The sequence below is a fragment of the Aethalodelphis obliquidens genome, unplaced genomic scaffold, assembly GCF_003676395.1.
Source record: "Aethalodelphis obliquidens isolate GAN/ISIS:26980383/991018 unplaced genomic scaffold, ASM367639v1 scaffold7, whole genome shotgun sequence".
In the NCBI taxonomy this organism is placed as follows: Eukaryota; Metazoa; Chordata; class Mammalia; order Artiodactyla; family Delphinidae; genus Aethalodelphis; species Aethalodelphis obliquidens.
Window position 1 is genome coordinate 48,726,561 of NW_020837951.1, and position 26,895 is coordinate 48,753,455.

The 26,895-nt window shown below is 36.0% G+C and overlaps 1 protein-coding gene across 1 annotated transcript in view; it reads right to left on the bottom strand.

Moving 5' to 3' along the window:
• Positions 1-26,895, bottom strand: part of SMC5 (structural maintenance of chromosomes 5) — a 99,263-nt gene that overhangs the window by 46,533 nt on the left and 25,835 nt on the right. Inside the window, exons 4-8 of the mRNA XM_027105963.1 lie at positions 12,961-13,123; positions 11,813-11,947; positions 10,115-10,255; positions 8,335-8,496; positions 7,406-7,534 (exon numbers count right to left, since the gene is read on the bottom strand). Of these exons, the coding sequence (XP_026961764.1) occupies positions 7,406-7,534; positions 8,335-8,496; positions 10,115-10,255; positions 11,813-11,947; positions 12,961-13,123 (730 nt within the window). The remainder of the gene's footprint in view (positions 1-7,405; positions 7,535-8,334; positions 8,497-10,114; positions 10,256-11,812; positions 11,948-12,960; positions 13,124-26,895) is intronic.

Genomic DNA, 26,895 nt, shown 5'->3' on the forward strand with positions numbered 1-26,895 from the left:
CATGGACATATACACACTAACAAACATAGTAAGGTAGATAGCTAGTGGGAAGCAGCCGCATGGCACAGGGATATTGGCTCGGTGCTTTGTGACAGCCTTGAGGGGTGGGATAGGGAGGGTGGGAGGGAGGGAGACGCAAGAGGGAAGACATATGGGAACATGTCTATGTATATGTATAACTGATTCACTTTGTTATAAAGTAGAAACTAACACACCATTGTAAAGCAATTATACCCCAATAAAGATGTTAAAAAAAAAAAAGAATAAGGAACAGAGAAAAAGAAAAATCAAAAGAAAATCTTGGGTATAATCCAACAAAACATAGAGAACTTATATGCTGAAAACTACAAAACACTGATGGAAAAAAAATCAAAGATCTAAATAAATGGAGAAATACCGTTTTCACAGTTTGGAAGATTCAACATAGTAAAGATTTCAATTCTCCCCAAATTGACATATGTTTAATGCAAGTCCCATTAAAATCCTAGCAACATTTTTCTGTAGATATAGAAAAGATTTGGCTGTCAACAGGAATGGCAAAGGAACTCTGAAAATCCTCTCCTCCAGAAAGTAATGAAAACATTGACAAAAATTATCAAAATTAACTCTTTCAGAACTCTGGAATTTAACCAAAGGCTTTTCAACAAGCCAGAGAGCATTTACTCAAGAAAAATGCTCGAATCTTGGTAAAAGCAACAAGCTTTGTGGTGTTTTGAATATGCCCTATTCCTATTCCCCTCTCCTCAGTTCCTTGGCAGCCTTGAAAACCAACAGCCCACAGTCATAGTGAAATCAGCAGCCTAGGAGCTACGGGAGAGATCACAAAGCTGGAGAACTTTCACATTCTCAATCTCAGAGAACTATCATTATCTGATCTGTCTGGCAGTTTCCAGGAAAACCTTACTTGCAAAGCTTGTCTCCATTTGACCTGACTCCATAGCTTGCACACTGCAAAAGACCCTTTTCCTTGGAGGAAGCTGTCAAAAACAATCAGTGGCAATTGTTTAACGACAGAGCTGCCTGGTGTGAGATAAAAGTGTGGCAAACAATAAGCTAACCAAAAAATTTAAAAGAAAAAGCTGGAGAATACGATGCCCATAGGAAGTTTTGGTAGCTCCTGGGAATCTAGAAGGTCAAATGCATGCTTGAGTTAGGACTGTGCATGCCCAAGGCTGTATGCATGCCCTAGAAAGAGCTGAGGAGGCCCTTATCTCTCACAACATTCTGTGCAAATAGGAAGTGAAAGCTGAAACAGAGTTGTAAACTAGCAGTGGAACTTAACCAACACTTTCAACAATTCAGGGAGTATTTGAGGACAGAATCTTGGTGGAAAGTGAAAACAATGCCTGGCTGAGTGTTGAAGGTGTGAACCAACATACATTCAGAGACCCTCAACAAACACTGGGAGATATACTAGATTGGGAGACATTATAGTCATTTGAGAAAATACCTGTCCAATAATTAGCTGACCATTAACTAACTGAGCAGAGACTTCAGTAGTCACATATGACAAAGAATACAGAATTCACAGAGTTAGGAAAGTAATTAAAAAAAAACAAACAGTAACAACATCATCAGCAAACAAAAATAACACAAGCCTGGGTTAAAGGAGGACATCTGATTTCAGAGTTGCCACATCCTGCTATTTAAACTTCATAGTTTCAACAAAAAATTAAAACACAGTCAACAAAACAAGAAAGTATAACCCATACACAGGAAAAAACAGCAGTCAACAAAAAATGTCCCTGAGGAAGCCCAGAAATAGTTACAAAATAATGACTTTAAGATAGCTATTTTAAATATGTTCAATGAACTAAAGGAAAACATGTCTAAGGAAAAGAAAGTAAGAGAACAATGTCTTATTGAATAGAGAATATCAATAGAGAGAGAAATTATAAAAAAAGAGTCAAGTAGAAATCCTCAGTTGAAAAGTTCAGTAACTGAAATAAAAGATTCACTAGTGGAGCTCAATGGCAGATTTGAACATGCAAAGCAAAGATTAAGTGAGCTTGAAGATAAGTCAATTGAAAGTATTCAGTCTGAGGAACAGAAAAAAGAAAAAGAAAAATAAATAGAATGTAGGACACCATTAAATATATCAAAATATGTGTAAAAGGAGTCTCAGAAGGAGAGAATAAAAAGAAAGCAGGAAGAATATCCGAAGAATAATGACCCTAAGCTTCCCAATTGTGATGAAGAACATTAATCTACACATCCAAGAAGCTCCATTAATTCCAAGCAGGAGAAACCAAAGGCGACTCACATCTAGAAATTACATAGTTAACTGCTGAAAAGAAAAGGAGAGAATTTTGAAAGCAAGAAGTAACTCATCATGTACAAAGGATCCTCAATAAGATTAATAGCTGATTCCTCATCAAAAACCATGGAGGTCAGAAGGCAGTGGATGTTATATTCAAAGTACTGAAAGAAAACCAAGAATTCTATACCCAGCAAAACTATCCCTCCAAAAGAAAGAAAACTTAAGACATTCTCAGATAAACAAATATTGGTAGAATTCATCATTAGTAGACCTGCCCTACAAGAAATACTAATGCAAGTCTTTCAGAATGAAATGAAAGGACACTAGACAGTAACTTGAAACTACACAAAGAAATAAAGAGCACCAGTAAAGGTAACTACATATGTAAATAAGAGATAGTAAAAATGTATCTGTTGTTTGTAACTCTTCTTTTCTCCTATCTGATATAAAAGACAACTGTTGTGGTATAATAAAAAATATATATTTGGTTTTTTGTCCCCAGTTCCTGGCTCAGAGGTCTTAAAAACCTTAGAATTCCCTGAGTGACAGAAGTGTCTTTTGTTATTCACACTAAGCCCCTTTTGCAGATACCTGATTTTATGCTAATAAGACGAATCTTGGCAGGGTCCCTATACAGCTTCAGAATAGAGACTGATTACCAGAAGAACCAACCACATGATTAAGGGGTTGGAACTTTCAGCCTCACCCCCTGCCCTCAAGGAGTAGAGAGAGGCTGGAGATTGACCTCACTCACCAACAGCCAATAATTTAATCAATCATATCCAGGTAATGAAACTCAATAAAACTCTTGAACAACATGGTTATGGAGCTTCTGGGTTAGTGAATATGTCCATATGCTGGGAAGGTGGTGCACCCAGAAAGGGATTAGAAGCTCTGCACCACTCTAATCCCCATACCTTGTGCTATGCACCTCTTTCATTTGGCTGTTCCTGAGTTGTATCCTTTATAATAAACAGGTAATTGTTAAGTGTAACATCTTCCTGTATTCTGTGAGTCGTTCTAGCAAATACTGAACCTGAAGTTGGCGGTGGAGGGGGGTTGTGGGAATCCCTGAATCTGTAGCAAAGTCAGAGAGAAGAGTAGGAAATCTGAGGTCTGGGGAATTGAGACTGGCATGTAAAGCCAGGACTATCTTGTGAGACTGAGCCATGAAATTGTAGAATCTGCTTTAATTCCAAGTAGTTAGTATCAGAACTGAATTGAACTTTAGGACACAAAGTTGGTGTCAGAGAATCACACAATTATTGCCACAAAAATGAAACTATATAAATAATTATAAAACTATGTTGATAGGCTTATAATGATTAAAAATGTAACTGGTATGATAATAACACAAAGGAAGGAGAAGGGAATGGAGCTATATGGGAACAAAGTTTGTATACTACTCAAGTTCATATTAATATGAAATAGATTATCATAAATTAAGATGTTATTTATAATTCTAAAGGCAGTCACTAAAAAAATAGCTCAAAAAATACACAGCAAAAGAACAAGGGAATTAAAATGGTACAATAGAAAATATTTAACACAAGAATAGCCTCTGCTCGCCGCAATTAGAGAAAGCCTACACACAGCAATGAAGACCCAACACAGCCAAAAATAAATAAATGCACAAATAAATAGAATATATGAAATACTGTTTCTCTATGGCTTAAAAACTTTCAAAGCCTTCTTATAGTTTCTCACTGCATTTACAATCAAATTCAAATTGCTTTCTTTTTTCTTCAAGGGTCTACCTAACATAGTCTCTGGCTACTTCTCATATCTGCTACTTTTCAGGAACAATACACTTGTCCCCTGGTATCCTCAGAGGGTTAGTTCCAGCACCTCTCCATTCCTCCCTCGTCTACAGCTACCAATATCCACAGATGCTCAAGTCTCTTACATAAAATGGCATAGTATTTGCATACAACCTACACACATCATTATTATGGGATGCAAAGGTACATCATTATTGTAGTTTTAAAGCTGTACGTAAGACATACTTTGTTTTTATTGTATGCTTTTACTGAGTGATCTATTCCCCATCCCAAAGCAAACATGAAAAAATATTACATTAAATGTAAAAAATAAAAAAAAAATCATCTCTAGTACAATGTAAATGCTATGTAAAAAGTTGCTGGTGTATAACAAATTCAAGTTTGGTTTTTGGAACTTTCTGGAATATTATTTTTCCCAAATATTTTTGCTTAGTGGTTGGTTGAATCCACAAATGCAAAATCCATGGACATGGAGGGCCAACTACATTAGACCCAAGACACTGAGGCAGACTGTCAAAGTGCTAAGGAAAAAAAAATTTGTAATTTAGAATCCAATATCCAGCCATATTAATATTCCATAGTGACTGCAAAGAAGATAGTTTGCAACATACAGGGACTCAGAAAGTTTATCACCCAAAGAACGTCTCTAAAACACCTACAGAAGATAGCCAGTAAGAAAAAAACCCCCAAAATTCCTACCTCTTCAAAAGAAAGAATCATAAGAAGTGTAATATAAGCAGAAACATGATCAAATAAGCCAATAAATATATTAAGTCTAAATAAATACAGATAGTAGAAAATAACATCTTAAATAACTGACAAGTAAAATTTCTGATGACACTGGCATGAAGAGGAGGAAAAAGAAATAAAAGCTTGCTAAGATTCTGATCTTAATTAAGTAGAATGAAAATACTGATTAACTTTTTTTATTAAGAAAAATATGTTATTTAAACTTCAAGAGTAATCAGTAGAATAGGCTTAGAATATATAACTTTAGGGAAAAAAATGGAATAAGAAAACCTTGATCAACAGCAACAGAAAGTAGAAAGGGGAATAGGAAGAATCAAACAAAAAGCATAGGAAGTAGAAAACAATGGTAAATGTGAACTGGTTAAACTCCTTTACTGTATGAAAAAGTGTCTCTCACACCAAACTGAAAAAATTACAAAGCAAAACCCAGTATATGTTATTTACAGCAGATAAAATAAAAACATGATGCAGAAAGAACAAACAATAAAGCTTTAAAATCTAGAAAGCAAGAACTAATACAATTACAAGGAAAAATAGACAAATCTACATTCACAGAAGGTACTGATACTTTAAAATGGATGTCAGGTTGGTAAGAAAAAAAAATAAGTAGAACATTTGCATAATTATAGTAAGCTTGATATATATATAGCTATATATCTATATTTATATGTATAAAAAACCACCCCTAAAGACAGAATACATTCTTTATGAATGTATGAAGAACACATACAAAACCAAATATAAAAGTCCAAAAGAGGTTTCCAAAAATTCTAAAATAAAGTCATAAAGGCCACATTTATTACTCATAAAGCAATATAACTGGAACTACATTTTTTAAAAAGCTTAAAAATTCCATATCCAAGTAAATTGAAACAGTAAGAACTCCTATGTAAGCTTAAACAAAAATATTTAAATGAGAATTATAAAATCTTAAACAGAAAAGCAGTACATATCACACATATGAAATGTATAACCAAATGATAACCAGAAAAAAATTTATACCCTAAAATGTATTAAAAATTAAGAAAGGCTAAAAATTCAAGAACTTACGAAAGTGACAAACTGGCAATTATGATAAGGGAAAAAAAGAAAACATTGGTTTTAGGAGTACTAAACTACTTAAAAGGTTGGCATAACACTAAAAAAAAAACAGTTAAGGATGGAATAAAATAAAATTTTAGGTCAATCTCAGATGGTGCAAAACAATCCTAAAAAGAAGATTTTCTATTTGAATCCAGGAACATATTAAAATACCAAGTAAGATTTATGACAAAATGCAAGGACGGTTCAATGTTAGACAACCTATCAACCTAGTATTCCCGTTTGGGGTTTTAAAGGTGAATCTTTGTGCCTTTTTCCTTCTAAACTCTAACTAAATAACAGAAACGGAGCAAAAAGGGCTCAATCTCACAAGAACAAAAGGAGTAAGGGAGGAGACATCAATAACTGGAGATTTCAATAAATACTCAGAAGAGTAAATGTAGTAGAGGGACAACTAATTTAGCAGCCTATTATAGGAACCACAGTGTAAAGGGTGAGTGAAAGAGAAAGAAACAAGAAAAGAACTGACTCTTCTTAAAAAAAAAATATCCTGGAGACTTAGAACTAGGAAATATCAAGTAAAAAGACATTAATATTAAGTAAGATTTTTATGGAAAATGTTATTTTACATTGGGGAAAGTAGAGTGCGGCACTGGGAGCTACTTCTGAGTTCTGCAAGTTGTTTAATTTTGTTGAGTCTCTATTTCTCTACCAGGTATTTGGACACAATGGTGACTGCCCTGTACATACTTTAGAGGGATTTAGAGAAAGGAGATTTTGCTATAAATACATTATTGTTGAGCCTTCCAAAGTAAATTAAAAAAAAAAAAAAAAGAGAGAGAGAGAAAGACACACACACCCCACATAGAGAATTACCCCTACCAACCCTACACTACCCTCCTACCCCAATGCCTTCACACCACCTCTATGCACACACCTTGAGCACTAACGCTAGCAAGCAAGCTTCTGTCATGAAAATGTGAGGTTTATTCTCTGGAGAAGTTAAATGAGAGAGGATTGGAACTTGAAGATAAAGGCATAGGAAAAGGGGTAAGGCTGAAAACTGAGAGATTAACGTCATGCTTTAAACACCAGGAATGCTTCAAGACATGCATCTATCCCTAAGAAAGGTAATACAAACTTTAGTTTCTGAATGGTCCTGGAGAACAGAACCCCAAATACATTTTGGGATCTGTTAGCTAAAAAGCCCACTTTCTTGTCCAATTATCCTAAAATAATTTTGTCATCAAGTCCCATCCATGCACAATGGATTTATAATCAGCTTTTTTAATACCCAACTCTTAATATAAACAAACAACAGAATAAATCCCTTATAATTTAATTTCTGCTATTAAGATAACTAAATCCAACTTTACCATCACCCTATTAAATACATATCTATTGCACCCTATAATGCATATCTATGAGTAGTTTAGAGCCATTTTCCCCATTTATCCTCCGTGCAAGTGCTATACTTCCAAAGCTTAGTTCCCCTCACAGATTAAGATAAGAAATAGAGAATGAGGAGGATCTCAGACAATTCCCAAACAAGAAGGTGTCTCATAATCTACACCTGAACACAAAAGTTAGGGCAAATTAACATAACAAAAATTTCAATACAAGATCTTACATGTTTATCTTTCCTTTCTATAACATCTTGCTTTTGTTTGCATTTTTGAGATGTCTCCTTAATATCTGTTGCCTGTAAGATTGAACCAGAAGAGGGGAAGTTAGTTAAAAATTCACGCAAGGCAATTATGTGACCCCACTCATCCAAATATTAAGTTGCTATGTAAGTTTACCCACAATGATTTTCTATGGTTTCTTTCCAACTAAATTCATAATTATCACCCAAAATACCAACAATTATTTGAAAATCTATGAAAGGTTATTCCTACAGATATTAAAAATAGCTGCAGCAATATGTATACATATGTTTCTGTATCTCTTCACATTTATTTTCTCATGTTATTTTATCCTAGAAACGATTACACAGAATTGCAGGGTCCATTCTCAAAACAATATCTGACGCCAAAATCTCACCTAAAGGTTAAAAGCCATGATCACAAAAAATTTCAATTTACATTTTCAAAATATCAAGAATATTCCATAGGCCATTATATTATTTATTCCAAGAAACATCAGGATTTTTATATTACATTCCTCCAAAAGGGTATATAGTTACAAAGCATGTATAATAAATTCACAAAAGGAGTTAAACGTTTCTAGGAATACTACTCTGAATCCTCCTGTTATTAAAACAATAACATTTCATTTTTCTCTTTTTATGTCTTGGAATTTCTATAGAGTAGCAAGCTCCTATAAAGTAGCAAGTGATGATTAGGACCTTGAAAGATCTGTGGTAGTAGAATTCCTAGTAAAAGAACTTAAGGAACTAAAGTTAACAAGTAAATCTATAAAGCATTTTAAAAGACCTGCAAAATATTTTTTGTATTTGCTAAAATAAAATACAGGAAATCCAAAATTGAACCAGAAAAGTACCTTCTCTTTGATTCGAGCCTCCAAATTGTGACGCTGCCTTTCAATTTCTTCAATGCGTCGTGTTATAGGAATCTGCCCTTCTTTAAGTTTCCTGACCTCTTCCTTCGCTCGGTCCCGAGCTAGTTTTACTTCTTCATAGTCCTGACGAACATTTTCATATTCCTTGTAATGAATTCAAGAAAGAGAAGTTAATGCACTCCTAGCTTAAAGTAACACAAATACAAAAATCAAGGTACAGGCAGAAACCAAATCTATGAAAAAGATGGTTTTGAATCCCTTTAGCAGGTCTATTAATAAAAAATTTGCCCTCTGAAACAACTTCAGAAATAGTAAATACCAACATAATGATTAACTCAGTGATACTCACTGAGCACTTATCTCTATCACTAGGCCAGACTCTCTGTCTTCCATCCCTTCCTGTTATTGAAATTTACATCCTAATGGCTTCTAACAGTAGGACCTCCTCTAGTCTCTCAATAAAGAAGGCATTCAAAAACATATAAAGAACGAAAAGAAACTCAGTTATGAAAAATAAAAATGAAAAAACAAAAAGTAAAATGGCTCAAGAGAAAAGCAAAATGTAGCATGCAGGTGAAAATGATGCTTGTCACATCACAGGAATTAATAAATATTTGCTAAAAAAAATTAAGGGGAGTGCTAAGAGAGCATATAGTAAGAATGAATGGGATGAAGAAAGGTAAGAAAAGAATACAAATAAAATTAGAGTAAACCAAAAAAAGGAAAAAATGAAAAAAGATTGAAATCAATCTTGAAAGAAAAGGGAGAAATCAAAAGACTTCAAAAGACAAACATAAAGCAGGTGCAAGAATAATAATGGACATAGGATAAACCTAATCAAAGTGAGCTGAAGGAAGAAAAAAGTTTAAGAAAATGGAATTATGGGAAAGGATAGGGTGAAGCAGGGGTGGTGGGGTTAGGGTGGGTGGGAGAAGTTCACAAATAAAGCCACATATTTCTCCAATCTAATAATTATTTCCATCCTAGCCTTAAAAACATTATTAGGGCTTCCCTGGTGGCGCCGTGGTTGAGAGTCCGCCTGCCGATGCAGGGGACACGGGTTCGTGCCCCTGTCCGGGAGGATCCCACATGCCACGGAGCGGCTGGGCCCGTGAGCCATGGCCGCTGAGCCTGAGCATCCAGAGCCTGTGCTCCGCAACGGGAGAGGCCACAGCGGTGAGAGGCCCGCATACCGCAAAAAAAAAAAAAAAAAAAAAACACCAAAAAAAAACATTATTAAACTTTCTTATTTTGTTTCACCCACTGAAAAGTAATGTATTGAGGGAAATGAATCTTTGGCCCAAACTGTGGTTTTAAACAGTATACATTACAGAGTGACTAAAAACAGTAGTTTCAGTAAGCTTATGAAGCATAATGAGTAGAAGATTACAATTAATATCCTTCAGCTTTGTCTGTAGCTGAAGCTGATATTAGTAGCACACTCAAAGTAAATTCTCAGTGACCTGAGGACACTCAAAGATTTAATTTTTACATATGTAAACATTTTAGCTGATTAACATTTTATAAAACAAAACTATCCGTTGACTCAAATCTGGAAAAATTAAGGACACAGACTTAATCAACATGCAATAACAACATAGCACACAGTTATATAATAACACAAAGAAAGAGAAAAATGTTACTGTGTATGATATACAAAGCAAAAATGAACAAAAGCACCTAATTTGAATACACAGCAATTAGTGCCTTCTTTCTGCTAATTAAAGAATCACTATTTTCACCTTTAATAACTCACACTTACCACCCATGGCCTTTTTGCTTCAAGCATCTCAATCAAATCTAAATGTCGCTTACGTTCATAGAACCTCTCCACATCTTGTTTATATCTTTCATTCCTCTGAATCATCTTCTCTAGATATTCAGTTTTCTCTTTGCATGAGGTCTAAAATAAATACTTATTTAACAATTAGTTTAACTGAAGAAAGACAAAAGGTCAAAGCTTTTAATAATGAAAAATGTACCGTGCTAACAAAATTTCACAATAAATGATTCCATAGGAGTTCTTAACTGTGTGCAACTAATGTGCACACCTGAATTCTGGTCTAGGTTCTACTATTTATTAATTATGGGACTGTGAGGAAGCCCTGCTACATCTCTAAGCCTGGATTCTTCTTGCCTAAAGAGAAGAGAGGTATCTGCCCCATTCACCTCAACGGTAGAAGCAACTCAACCTACTACAGGTGAAAGCTCAACAAAAGCTGTAACATGACATACAAATGAAGAGTGGTATTATTATGATTACTATGTTATAAATACCAATGACTGAAGGACTTAGAAATGAGATAAAGGAAAGCTAAAATTCAGCCTTTATATTGTGATTTAACAAATGCCAAAAATGTACTCAGAGCTTAGTAAAATACGTTTGTTTTCTTTCAGAGTTTGGTAGGTAGTTTCAGTGAGTGTTTCAGAGGGGAGTATTAAGATTGTTTGATGTGGCAAAAAGTAAAAGGACCGACAGAGTATATAAAGTAGGATAAAATAATTACAACTCCTTTGGCCATTCGCTCTGAATAAGTATAACAATAAAAATAGTATTAAATTATAATAAAGCTCATTATCAAGTACAGACAGTTACAGTTTAAGAGAAAGCATTTGTTTACAAGATTTCTCATTACAAAAATTTACTGAATTTATTTTAGCTGCTGAGATATGGAAAATGATTCATTAAATAAAGCACCTTTTCGAATGATATGCTAAAAAGAACATTTTAATTTATTTATTAAAGGTGAAAATAAAAATCAAACAGTGCAACTAAATGTACAGTTCTTTTACAAAGTCCATCCTCACACAACTGAAAACAATATGAGAACTGGCTCAACAGAGACTATATTAAAAGCTACATATCTGCTGTATTTCCCAAAGCCTTACAGAGTGCCTGGCATATAGTAGGTGTTTAGTAAATACTGAATGAATAAAAGAATAACACTGAAACCTCCTGAGAGAAAAAAAATACTTTATAATACTATTATCGGTTCTTTAGAACAGGGGTCCCCAACCCCCAGTCTGTAGACCGGTACTGGTCCGTGTCCTGTTAAGAACTAGGCCGCACAGCAGGAGGCAGGCGAGTGAAGCTTCATCTGCTGCTCCCCATCACTCGCGTTACTGCCTGAACCATCTCCCACCCCTCCCCCCGTCCGTAGAAAAACTGCCTTCCATGAAACCGGTCCCTGGTGCCGAAAAGGTTGGGGACTGCTGCTTTAGAAATTCAATTAATAACATATATTTGATGAAATGATAGTCAAAATTTTCAAACTTTATATAAAATCCATTCCCACTTTTTGTCACCTAACTTAATTAATGTTAGCAACAAAATCCTAGGTGAAAAAAAATCACAAATATATGAATGCACTCAATGAATCAAAACTACTATTTACTTTCCCACAGTTTGAGACACAGAAATCAATGAGAGACATAAAATGAGTTGTCTATTTATAAATACCTCTAGTTGTTTTTCTTTCTCCCTGAAGTTTTTGAGTTCACAGTGGTATTTGTGCATTTCTGGAGGACCAATTGACTTCTCAGTAGCTTCAAGGAGTTCAATTTTACTGAGTTTAGCAAATTCTCCAACTTTATCCTAGAGCAAAAAACTTAAATATCAGTTAATATTATCGTTTATAAATATCTTCAAAACATTTTTCATTCAATGATATTTGTCAAGAAGAAACTCATTTAAAAGAAAAAATCCTCTTTATTTTGAGATGTGAATCTTAATATAAACCCTGTCCTTCATATATCATTCTTTAAAATAATAAACTTAGGGTATAAACTGTCATCTTTTTGAGAACCTAAAAAAAATTTCAATGTCAACATTTCCAGGTTTTAAGTTTTATACACATTTAACAAATAGTTTGGAAAGAAAAGAAAAAATACTCCCCTGGACTGAAATGATTATCTACTACACATAATTTGGAATGAAATACTAGAAGTTAAAAAAAAAACACACAGAGCAATTTAAAACATCTACTTCTGCAGATAGTCTTGTAACAGCTGATAAATACTTTAAAATTTTAACTTTTCTTTCACTTGGACATAGTAATCAAATCATCAGTTTCTGAAGAAAAAAATGAACTATAATTCGGTCACTAGACTGCATTCAAAGACAAATTTAAAAGATCTGATTTTAACATATAACATGCAATATCAGGATGTTTTATTTTTACTAAACAAACTTAAAATATGAAAGGTTTTTAGAAGGCACACCTATAGATTTAAAAGTCTTAGTATATAAAATATTTTATATAAACACATTGATTAAGAAGTTGTTTATTAACAAAATTTTATGAGTCTATGAATGGGAGCACACAGCTGTTCAAGCTACTCTCTGTACTTAAAAATAATACCTTTATTTCCTTTACAATACTTTAACAGGCTCATTAATTGAATATTTACAAATTACTACAAATTAGTAAGATTATACTGTAAGAGATGAGATGCTACCTTTTACAAAGAACTGTAAGTATTAAGACCACTATGCTCATTTTAAATAGTAACCATTACAATACTCTTAAAAAGTATTTACATTCTTATATGACATAAAGAGGAAACATACACAAAATTTCCCCACATTTACATTTAATTCTCTCATACCTGAGGTAGAAACTGGCAAAGATTGCCCACTTGAATATTTAAGGCTGCAACCTGCTCTTCTACTACTTTCTGAGTTGTAGATTTTTTGTTGATGAACCAAAAGGACTGATTTTTTGCCACATCAATCTCACGAGTGATTACAAGATTTCCAGAAGTCCTGAACCTAGTTAAAAAATAAATTAAAAATATTTATACTCAAAATACATAATTTTAGAAATAAAATTTCTAAAATTCTCTTGCATCAAAGGTTGCCACATAGGATTATTATTATAATTTTTACTCCTTTTGACATTTTGGCCCCTCCAAAGAAGAAAAGCCTGACATTAGTGATAATACGTAACTGACCACCTGTAGGTTATTACTCTTTCAACATTTGAAATTATTTAAACTGTTAAAATAAAATTAAAACAAATGCCAATACTAATTCCCAAACACTGCCAGAGGAGTTATTTATCCTTTAATCATTATGCTACACTCCAATCACGTGTTGACTACAATTTTAAATGGGTTGGTATATAAAAGCATACAACAGTTAAACCTCGAAACTCTCTCTACTTGGAAAATGTATGAATGAAAACTAACTCTTACATATGCATTTCCAGACATCAAAACCAGCCTGCCCATACAGGTGGCCCATGGTTTCCTCATCTTACACTCCACCACTCTAAATTCAGAGGAGACTGTACCACATGACTATAAGGAACATTAAAAAATAGAAAATCTGAAAGAAGGGTATTTACTTATTTCTTGATTTAAAAGTACTACTGCTTCACATCTCCTATCTACTCATCCATCTTCTTCACTGGCAATCAGCAGCATGGAAGAAGACCTGGGACCACCAGAGAGACAAGGTGCCATTGTTTGGGTGTGTGTGAGGAGAGGGGTGGGACCACCATAGAAGCTCCTTTCTCTGCACGCGTTTTCAGGCGGCAGGGCACCACCTACAAGAGCTCCAGGGATGGGTGCGAGCCACCACTGCCATCTAGGACTCCAGAGATGGGCGTGGACTGCTGCCGCTACCAAGGGTCCCATGAGTGGATGCTGGTTGTTTCCCCCACCTCCTGGAAACATGCGCAGGCAGTGCACCTGCATAGCCCCTATCAAGGGATAACAGCCAGCACACGCTGAGGAAAGAAACGGCAAGCATCCAAACCAAAAGCAACCCTCATACCAAAAACATATTAAACCCACACAAGCTACACAGGGAAACTTCTGCCTATTAATAGCCCTCCAAGACTACAGTATATAATTGTGTATTTACACAGAGTAAGAGGGATATAAGGGAACCATTCCCAGTGAAAAGACCAAGAGAATTCCCCTGAAGGAACAATGAAACAGACCTCTTCAGTCTAACAGACACCAAGTTCAAAAAGAAGGTAACAAAAATACTGAAGGAATTAAGAAAGGCTATCAACAGAAATGCAAATTACTGTAAAAAGGAAGTAGAAACTATAAGGAAGAGACAAGAAAAATTAGAAAATTCATTTGCCGAGACAAAAGCTGAGCTAAAGGCAATGAAGAGCAGAATGAATAATGCAGAAGAAAGAGTAAGCGATCTGGAAGACAGAATAATGGAAATTACCCGATCAAAACAGCAGACAGAAAGCCAAATGAAAAAAAAAAAAAAGAAAGCAATATAAGAGACCTATGGGATAATACAAAGCATGCCAATCTACGGATAACAAGGATTCCAGAAGGAGAAGAAAGAGAAAAGGGGATTGAAAATGTATTTGAAGAAACTATGGCTGAAAACTTACCAAACCTAAAGAAGGAAACAGATATCCAGATACAGGAAAAAGAAGGTCCCAAAAAAGATGAACCCAAACAGACCTACATCAAGAAATATTATAATAAAAATGGCAGAACAGCACCGCTTAAAGGAGTTCCAGAGACGGGTGTGAGCCGCGGTTAAAAGCACGGACCCCAGAGACAGGCATGAGACACTAAGGCCGCTGCTGTGGCCACCAAGAAGCCTGTGTGTGAGCATAGGTCACTCTCCACACCTCCCTTCCAGGAGCCTATGCAGCCTGCCACTGCCAGGGTCCCGGGATCCAGGGACAACTTCCCCGGGAGAACGCACAGTGCGTCTCAGGCTGGTGCAACGTCCCGCTGGCCTCTGCCGTTGCAGGCCTGTCCCGCACTCCGTGCCCCTCCCTCCCCCCTGGCCTGAGTGAGCCACAGCCCCTGAATCAGCGGCTCCTTTAACCCCGTCCTGTCTAAGCAAAGAACAGACGCCCTCCAGCAACCTACACACAGAGGCGGGGCCAAATCCAAAGCTGAGCCCTGGGAGCTGTGCGAACAAAGAAGAGAAAGGGAAATCTCTCCAGCAGCCTCAGAAGCAGCAGATTAAAGCTCCACAATCAACTTGATGCACCTTGCATCTGTGGAATACCTGAATAGACAACGAATCATCTCAAATTGAGGAGGTGGACTTTGAGAGCAAGATTTATGACGTTTCCCCCTTTTCGTCTTTTTGTGAGTGTGTATGTGTATGCTTCTGTGTGAGATTTTGTTGGTATAGTTTTGTTTCCACCATTTGTCCTAGGGTTCAATCCATCCGTTTTTTGTTGGTTTTTTGTTTTAAAAAATTTTTTTTTCTTAATAATTATTTTTTATTTTAATAACTTTATTTTATTTTACTTTATCCTCCTTCCTTCCTTCCTACCTTCCTTCCCTCCCTCCCTCCCCCCCTTTAGACAAAAATCATCCCAAATTGAGGAGGTGGAATTTGAGAGCAAGATTTATGATTTTTTCCCCTTTTCCTCTTTTTGTGAGTGTGTATGTGTATGTTTCTGTGTAAGATTTTGTCTGTATAGCTTTGTTTTCACCATTTGTGCTAGGGTTCTATCGGTCTTTTTTTTTTTTCTTAAAAAAATTTTTTTCTTAATAATTATTTTAATAAGTTTATTTTATCTTACTTTTTCTTTCTCTCTCTCTCTCTTTTACTAATTCTTTCTTTCTACTTTTTCTCCCTTTTATTCTGAGCCGTGTGGATGAAAGGCTCTTGGTGCTGCAGCCAAGAGTCAGTGCTGTGCCTCTGAGGTAGGAGAGCCGACTTCAGGACACTGGTCAACAAGAGACCTTCCAGCTCCACATAATATCAAATGGTGAAAATCTCCCAGAGATCTCCATCTCAACACCAGCACCCAGCTTCACTCAACGACCAGCAAGATAAAGTGCTGGACACCCTATGCCAAACAACTAGCAAGACAGGAACACAACCCCACCCATTAGCAGAGAGGCTGCCTAAAATCATAATAAGGCCACAGACACCCCAAAACACACCACCAGACGTGACCTGCCCACCAGAAAGACAAGATCCAGCCTCATCCACCACAACACAGGCACTAGTCACCTCCACCAGGAAGCCTACACAACCCACTGAACCAACCTTAGCCACTAGGGACAGACACCAAAAACAACGGGAACTACGAACCTGCAGCCTGCAAAAAGGAGACACCAAACACAGTAAGATAGGCAAAATGAGAAGACAGAAAAACACACAGCAGATGAAGGAGTAAGATAAAAACCCACCAGACCTAACAAATGAAGAGGAAATAGGCAGTCTACCTGAAAAAGAATTCAGAATAATGATAGTAAAGATGATACAAAATCTTGGAAATACAATGGAGAAAAGGCAAGAAACGTTTAACAAGGACCTAGAAGAACTAAAGATGAAACAAGTAATGATGAACAACACAATAAATGAAATCAAAATACTCTAGATGGGATCAACAGCAGAATAACTGAGGAAGAAGAACGAATAAGTGAGCTGGAAAATAAAATAGTGGAAATAACTACTGCAGAGCAGAATAAAGTAAAAAGAATGAAAAGAACTGAGGACAGTCTCAGAGACCTCTGGACAACATTAAACGCACCAACATTCAAATTATAGGGGTTCCAAAAGAAGGAGAGAAAAAGAAAGGGACTGAGAAAATATTTGAAGAGATTATAGTTGAAAACTTCCCTAATATGGGAAAGGAATTAGTTAATCAAGTCCAGGAAGCACAGAGAGTCCCATACAGGATAAATCCAAGGAGAAATACGCCAAGACACATATTAGTCAAACTGTCAAAAATTAAATACAAAGAAAACATATTAAAAGCAGCAAGGGAAAAACAACAAATAACACACAAGGGAATCCCCATAAGGTTAACAGCTGATTTTTCAGCAGAAACTCTGCAAGCCAGAAGGGAGTGGCAGGACATATTTAAAGTGATGAAGGAGAAAAACCTGCAACCAAGATTACTCTGCCCAGCAAGGATCTCATTCGGATTTGATGAAGAAATTAAAACCTTTACAGACAAGCAAAAGCTGAGAGAGTTCAGCACCACCAAACCAGCTTTACAACAAATGCTAAAGGAACTTCTCTAGGCAAGAAACACAAGAGAAGGATAAGACCTACAATAACAAACACAAAACAATTAAGAAAATGGGAATAGGAACATACATATCGATAATTACCTTAAATGTAAATGGACTAAATGCTCCCACCAAAAGACACAGATTGGCTAAATGGATACAAAAACAAGACCCTTATATATGCTATCTACAAGAGACCCACTTCAGACCTAGAGACACATACAGACTGAAAGTAAGGGGATGGAAAAAGATATTCCATGCAAATGGAAATCAAAAGAAATCTGGAGTAGCAATTCCCATATAAGACAAAATAGACTTTAAAACAAGGACTATTAAAAGAGACAAAGAAGGACACTACATAATGATCAAGGGATCGATCCAAGAAGAAGATATAACAATTGTAAATATTTATGCACCCAACATAGGAGCACCTCAATACATAAGGCAAATACTAACAGCCATAAAAGGGGAAATCGACAGTAACACATTCATAGTAGGGGACTTAAACACCCCACTTTCACCCATGGACAGATCATCCAAAATGAAAATAAATAAGGAAACACAAGCTTTAAATGATACATCAAACAAGATGGACTTAATTGATAGTTATAGGACACTCCATCCAAAAACAACAGAATACACATTTTTCTCAAGTGCTCATGGAACATTCTCCAGGATAGATCATATCTTGGGTCACAAATCAAGCCTTGGTAACTTGAAGAAAATTGAAATTGTATCAAGTATCTTTTCCGACCACAATGCCATGAGACTAGATATCAATTACAGGAAAAGATCTGTAAAAAAAAAAAAACACATGGAGGCTGAACAATACACTACTTAATAACGCAGTGATCACTGAAGAAATCAAAGAGGAAATCAAAAAATACCTAGAAACAAATGACAATGGAGACACAACGACCCAAAACCTATGGGATGCAGCAAAAGCAGTTCTAAGGGGGAAGTTTATAGCAATACAATCCTACCTTAAGAAACAGGAAGCATCTCGAATAAACAACCTAACCTTGCACCTAAAGCAATCAGACAAAGAAGAACAAAAAAACCCCCAAAGTTAGCAGAAGGAAAGAAATCATAAAAATCAGATCAGAAAAAAATGAAAAAAAATGAAGGAAACGATAGCAAAGATCAATAAAACTAAAACCTGGTTCTTTGAGAAGATAAATGAAATTGATAAACCATTAGCCAGACTCATCAAGAAAAAAAGGGAGAAGACTCAAATCAATACAATTAGAAATGAAAAAGGAGAAGTAACAACTGACACTGCAGAAATACAAAGGATCATGAGAGATTACTACAAGCAACTCTATGCCAATAAAATGAACAACCTGGAAGAAATGGACAAATTCTTAGAAATGCACAACCATCGAGGCCGAACCAGGAATAGAAAATATGAACAGACCAATCACAAGCACTGAAATTGAAACTGTGATTAAAAATCTGCCAACAAACAAAAGCCCTGGACTAGATGGCTTCACAGGCGAATTCTATCAAACATTTAGAGAAGAGCTAACACCTATCCTTCTCAAACTCCTCCAAAATATAGCAGAGGGAGGAACACTCCCAAACTCATTCTACGAGGCTACCTTCAACTTGATACCAAAACCAGAAAGGGATGTCACAAAGAAAGAAAATTACAGGCCAATATCACTGATGAACACAGATGCAAAAATCCTCAACAAAATACTAGCAAACAGAATCCAATAGCACATTAAAAGGATCATACACCATGATCAAGTGGGATTTATTCCAGGAATGCAAGGATTCTTCAATATATGCAAAAAATCAATGTGATAAACCATATTAACAAATTGAAGGAGAAAAACCATATGATCATCTCAATAGATGGAGAGAAAGCTTTCGACAAAATTCAACACCCATTTATGATAAAAACGCTGCAGAATGCAGGCATAGAGGGAAATTTCCTCAACATAATAAAGGCCATATATGACAAACCCACAGCCAACATCGTCCTCAATGGTGAAAAACTGAGACCATTTCCACTAAGATCAGGAACAGGACAAGGTTGCCCACTCTCATCACTCTTATTCAACATAGTTTTGGAAGTTTTAGCCACAGCAATCAGAGAAGAAAAAGAAATAAAAGGAATCCAGACCGGAAAAGAAGAAGTAAAGCTGTCACTGTTTGCAGATGACATGATCCTATACATAGAGAATCCTAAAGATGCTATCAGAAAACTACTAGAGCTAATCAATGAATTTGGTAAAGTAGCAGGATACAAAATTAATGCACAGAAATCTCTGGCATTCCTATACACTAATGATGAAAAATCTGAAAGTGAAATCAAGAAAACACTCCCATTTACCACTGCAACAAAAAGAATAAAACATCTAGGAATAAACCTACCTGAGACAAAAGACCTGTATGCAGAAAATTATAAGACACTGATGAAAGAAATTAAAGATGATACAAATAGATGGAGAGATATACCATGTTCTTGGATTGGAAGAATCAACATTGTGAAAATGACTCTACTATCCAAAGCAATCTACAGATTCAATGCAATCCCCATCAAACTACCACTGGCATTTTTCACAGCACAAGAGCTAAAAATTTCACAATTTATATGGAAACACAAAAGACCCCGAATAGCCAAAGTAATCTTGAGAACGAAAAACAGAGCTGGAGGAATCAGACTCCCTGAATTCAGACTATACTACAAAGCTACAGTAATCAAGACAGTATGGTACTGGCACAAAAACAAAACAGGATAGAAAGTCCAGAGATAAACCCATGCACATATGGTTACCTTATCTTTGATAAAGGAGGCAGGAATGTACAGTGGAGAAAGGACAGCCTCTTCAATAAGTGGTGCTGGGAAAACTGGACAGGTACATGTAAAAGTATGAGATTAGATCACTCCCTAACACCATACACAAAAGTAAGCTCAAAATGGATTAAAGACCTAAATGTAAGGCCAGACACTATCAAACTCTTAGCGGAAAACACAGGAAGAACACTCTATGACATAAATCACAGCAAGATCCTTTCTGACCCACCTCCTAGAGAAATGGAAATAAAAACAAAAATAAACAAATGGGACCTAATGAAACTTCAAAGGTTTTGCACAGCAAAGGAAACCATACACAAGACCAAAAGACAACCCTCAGAATGGGAGAATATATTTGCAAATGAAGCAATTGACAAAGGATTAATCTCCAAAATTTATAAGCAACTCATGCAGCTCAATAACAAAAAAACAACCCAATCCAAAAATGGGCAGAAGACCTAAATAAACATTTCTCCAAAGAAGATATACAGACTGCCAACAAACACATAAAAGAATGCTCAACATCATTAATCATTAGAGAAATGCAAATCAAAACGACAATGAGATATCATCTCACACCAGTCAGAATGGCCATCATCAAAAAATCTAGAAATAATAAATGCTGGAGAGGGTGTGGAGAAAAGGGAACCTTCTTGCACTGCTGGTGGGAATGTGAATTGGTTCAGCCACTATGGAGAACAGTATGGAGGTTCCTTAAAAAACTACAAATAGAACTACCATATGACCCAGCAATCCCACTACTGGGCATATACCCTGAGAAAACCAAAATTCAAAAAGAGTCATGTACCAAAATGTTCATTGCAGCTCTATTTACAATAGCCCGGAGATGGAAACAAGCTAAGTGCCCGTCATCGGATGAATGGATAAAGAAGATGTGGCACATATATACAATGGAATATTACTCAGCCATAAAAAGAAACGAAATTGAGCTATTTGTAATGAGGTGGATAGACCCAGAGTCTGTCATACAGAGTGAAGTAAGTCAGAAAGAAAAAGACAAATACCGTATGCTAACACATATATATGGAATTTAAGGAAAAAAATGTCATGAAAAACCTAGGGGTAAGGCAGGAATAAAGACGCAGACTTCCTAGAGAACGGACTTGAGGTTATGGGGAGGGGGAAGGGTGAGCTGTGACAGGGCGAGAGAGAGTCATGGACATATACACACTAACAAACGCAGTAAGGTAGATAGCTAGTGGGAAGCAGCCGCATGGCACAGGGATATTGGCTCGGTGCTTTGTGACAGCCTGGAGGGGTGGGATAGGGAGGGTGGGAGGGAGGGAGACGCAAGAGGGAAGACATATGGGAACATATGTTTATGTATGACTGATTCACTTTGTTATAAAGCAGAAACTAATACACCATTGTAAAGCAATTATACCCCAATAAAGATGTTAAAAAAAAAAAAAAAAAGAGTCATGTACCAAAATGTTCATTGCAGCTCTATTTACAATAGCCCAGAGATGGAAACAACCTAAGTGTCCATCTTCGGATGAATGGATAAAGAAGATGTGGCACATATATACAATGGAATATTACTCAGCTGTAAAAAGAAACAAAATTGAGCTATTTGTAATGAGGTGGATGGACCTGGAGTCTGTCATACAGAGTGAAGTAAGTCAGAAAGAAAAAGACAAATACCGTATGCTAACACATATATATATGGAATTTAAGGGGAAAAAATGTCATGAAGAACCTAGGGGTAAGACAGGAATAAAGACACAGACCTACTAGAGAACGGACTTGAGAATATGGGGAGGAGGAAGGGTGAGCTGTGACAAAGCGAGAGAGAGGCATGGACATATATACACTACCAAACGTAAGGTAGATTGCTAGTGGGAAGCAGCTGCATAGCACAGGGAGATCAGCTCGGTGCTTTGTGACCGCCTGGAGCAGTGGGATAGGGAGGGCGGGAGGGAGGGAGACACAGGAGGGAAGAGATATGGGAACATATGTATATGTATAACTGATTCACTTTGTTATAAAGCAGAAAGTAGCACACCATTTTAAAGCAATTACACTGCAATAAAGATGTTAAAAAAAAAGATGAGGTGGCACATATATACAATGGAATATTACTCAGCCATAAAAGGAAATGAAATTGACCTATCTGTAATGAGGTGGATAGACCTAGAGTCTGTCATACAGAGTGAAGTAAGTCAGAAAGAGAAAGACAAATACCGTATGCTAACTCATATATATGGAATTCAAGAAAAAAAAATGTCAGGAAGAACCTAGGGGTAAGACAGGAATAAAGACACAGACCTACTAGAGAATGGACTTGAGGATATGGGGAGGGGGAAGGGTAAGCTGTGACAAAGCGAGAGAGAGGCATGGACATATATACACTACCAAATGTAAGGTAGATAGCTAGTGGGAAGCAGCTGCATAGCACAGGGAGATCAGCTCGATGCTTTGTGACCACCTGGAGGGGTGAGATAGAGAGGGTGGGAGGGAGGGAGACACAAGAGGGAAGAGATATGGGAACATATGTATATGTATAACTGATTCACTTTGTTATAAAGCAGAAACTAACACACTATTGTAAAGCAATTATACTCTAATAAAAAAAAATAAAAATGGCAGAAGTTAAAAATAAAGAGAAGATTCTAAAGGCAGCAAGAGAAAAACAAAGAGTTAAATTCAAGGGAACCCCCATAAGACTATCAGCTGATTTCTCCACAGAAACACTGCAGGCCAGAAGGGAGTGGCAAAGTATATTCAAAGTCTTAAAAGGGAAAATTGTGCAACCTAGAATACTCTACCTAGCAAGATTATCGTTTAGAATAGGAGGAGAGATAAAGAATTTCTCAGACAAGCAAAAACTAAAAGAATACAGCAATACTAAACCTATCCTAAAAGAAATATTGAAAGGTCTTCTCTAAACAGAAAAAAGCAAGAAGATATAGGAATGAGGAAATCACAATTGGAAAGTAAACTACTTAAATAAGCCAGTATACAGATCAAAAAGAAAAAAAAATAAAAAACCTATTTGTGAAAGCGACGATAAAGACAAGGAACAGCAAAAGAATAAACATGAAGATGTAAAAAAAGGATATCAAAATCATAAAAGTTGGGGAAGAAGAGTTAAGAAAATGTAGATTCTTTTTTTTTTTTAGACTGTGTTTAAGGCTGTATGACTATCAGTCTAAAGCAAGCAGATATAAGAAGGGGTTAACATACTTGAAAAACAGGGCAACCATAAATCAAAAACATACAACAGATTCACAAAAACCAAAAAGAAGAGGACACAAGCATAAAATAAAAGAAAGTAATCAAGTCACAAAAAGAAAAACAAAAAAGGAAAGGAACAAAGAAGAAACATACAATCAACTGGAAAACAAGGTTTAAAATGGCAATAAATGTATAGGTATCAATAATTACCTTAAATGTCAATGGACTAAATGCTCCAACAAAAGACAGAGTGGCCGACTGGATGAAAAAACAAGAGCCTACAATATGCTGCCTACGAGAGATCCACCTTAGGACAAAGGACACACACAGACTGAAAGCAAGGGGATGGAAAAAGATATTTCATGCAAACGGAAATGACAAGAATGCGGGAGTCACAATACGTGTATTAGACAAAATAGATTTTAAAACAGAGGCCACAAAGAAAGATAAAGAAGGATACTATATAATGATAAAAAGGTCAATACAAGAAGAGGACTTTACACTCATCAACATATATGCACCTAATATAGGAGAATACAAATACATAAAACATACTAGCAGACATAAAGGCAGAAATTGATGGGAATACAATAATAGGAGACTTTAACACCCCACTCACGTCAACAAACAAATCTTCTAGACAGAAAATCAATAAGGTAGCAGAGATCCTGAATGATACAATAGAACAGTTAGACTTAATTGGTATTTTCAGAACATTACATCCAAAAAAAACCCAGAAAACACATTCTTTTCAAGTGTACATGGAATATTCTCTAGGACTGACCACATACTAGGGCACAAAACTAACCTCAACAAATTTAAGAGTACAGAAATTATTTCAAGGATCTTCTCCAACCACAATGGCATGAAACAAGAAATCAACCACAGGAAAAGAAATGAGAAAAAAATAATTACACGGAGACTAAACAACATGCTACTAAAAAATCAATGGGTCAACGAGGAAATCAAAAAGGAAATTAAAAATACCTGGAGACAAATGGCAATGAAAACACAACCATACAAAATCTATGAGATGCAGCAAAAGCAGTTCTTAGAGGGAAATTGACAGCAATACAGGCCTTCCTCAAAAAATAAGAAAAACCTCAAATAAACAACCTAACCTACCACCTAAAAGAATTAGAAAAAGAAAAACAAAACCTAAAGTCAGCAGAAGGAAGGAAATAATAAAGAACAGAGAGGAAATAAATAAAATAGACATTAAAAACACAACAGAAAAAAATTAGTAAAGCCAAGAGCTGTTTCTTTGAAAGGGTAAACAAAATTGACATGCCTCTGGCCAGGCTCACCAAGAAGAAAAAAGAGAGAATCCAAATAAAGAAAATAAGAAATGAAAAAGGAGAAATCTCAACCAATACTGCAGAAATACAAAAAACCATAAAAGAATACTATGAATAATTATATGCCAACAAAGTTGACAACCTGTAAGAAATGGACAACTTTCTAGAAACACAGAGCCCACCAAAACTGAATCAAGAAGAAAGATAATTTGAACAGATCAATCACTATAGGTGAAATAGAATCTGTAATTAAAAAATAAAACAAAGCAAAAAAACTCCCTACAAATAAAAGTCCAGGACCAGATGGCTTCACGGGCGAATTCTACCAAACATACGAAGATCATACTTATACTGATCCTTCTAAAACTCTTTCAAAAGACTGAAGAGGAGGGAACACTCTCAAAAACATTCTATGAAGCCACCATCACCCTGATACCAAAACCAGACAAAGACATCACCAAAAAAGAAAATTATAACATCTTTGATTAGTATAGATGCAAAAGTTCTCAACAAAATATTAGCAAACCAAATCCAACAATACATAAAAAAGATTATACAACATGACCAAGTGGGATTCATCTCAAGTTCACAAGGATGACTCAATATATGCAAATCAATCAATGTTAATACACATTAACTAAAGTCAAAAACCACATCATCATCTCAATAGATACAGAAAAAGGATTTGACGAAATTCAACATTTATTCATGATGAAAACTCTTACCAAAGTGGGTATAGAGGGCACATATCTCAACATAATAAAAGTCATTTATGACAAACCCACAGCCAATATAATACTCAGTGGTGAAAAGCGGAAAGCCTTCTCGCTAAAACTTGGAACAAGACAAGGATCACCACTCTCAACTCTTCTATTCAACATAGTATTGCAAGTCCTAGCCACAGCACTCAGAAAAGAAAAATAGAAAGTATCCAAATTGGAAGGGAAGAGGTAAAATATTTACTATACGTAGATGACATGATAGTATACATAGAAAACCCTAGGGCACCACACAAAAGCCACTAGTGATAAATGAATTCAGCAAAGTAGCAGAATACAAGATTAACATTCAGAAATCAGTTGCATTTCTTTACATTAACAATGAAATATTAGAAAGGGAATGTAAAAAAACAATCCCTTTAAAAATTGCACCAAGGGCTTCCCTGGTGGCGGAGTGGTTGAGTCCGCCTGCCAATGCAGGGGACATGGGTTTGTGCCCCTGTCCGGGAAGATCCCACATGCCGTGGAGCGGCTAGGCCCGTGAGCCATGGCCGCTGGGCCTGCGCATCCATGCTCCACAACGGGAGAGGCCACAACAGTGAGAGGCCCGTGTACTGCAAAAAAAAAAAAAATTGCACCAAAAAAACCCCTAGGAATAAACCTGACCAAGGAGGTGAAAGACTTATATGCTGAGAACTATGAAACATTAATAAAGGAAATCAAAGAGGATTCAAAGAAATGAAAAGATATCCCATGCTCTTGGACAGGAAGAATTAATACTGTTAAAACGGCCATACTATCCAAAGCAATCTACAGATTTAATGTGATCCCTAGCAAGTCACCCATGACATTTTTCACATAACTAGAACAAATAATACAAAAATTTATACAGAACCATAGAAGACCCAGAATTGCTAAGGGAGTCCTGAGGAAAAAAAAAAAAAGCAGGAGGTATAACCCTCCCAGACTTCAGACAATACTACAAAGCTACAATAATCAAAAACAGTGTGGGGTACTGGTACAAAAACAGGCATATGGATCAATGGAATAAAATAGAGCCCAGAAATCAACCCACACACCTACGGTCACTCTTTGACAAAGGAGGCAAGAATATAAAATGGGAAAAAGACAATCTCTTCACCAAGTGGTACTGGGAAAGTTGGACAGTTGCATGTATATCAATGAAGTTAGAACACACCCTCACACTATGCACAAAAACAAACTCAAAATAGCTTAAAGACTTAAACGTAAGACATGACACCATAAAACTACTAGAAGAGAGCAAAGGCAAAACATTCTCTGACATAAATCGTATAAGTGTTTTCTTAGGTTAATCTTCCAAGGGAATAAAAATAAAAACAAAAATAAACAAATGGGACCTAATCAAACCTACAAGCTTTTGCACAACGAAGGAAACCATAAACAAAATGAAAAGACAACCCACAGAATGAGAAAATATTTGCAAACAATGTGACTGACAAAGGCTTAACTTCCAAAATATACAAACAACTCATACAGCTCAATAACAAAAAGACAAACAACCCAATTGAAA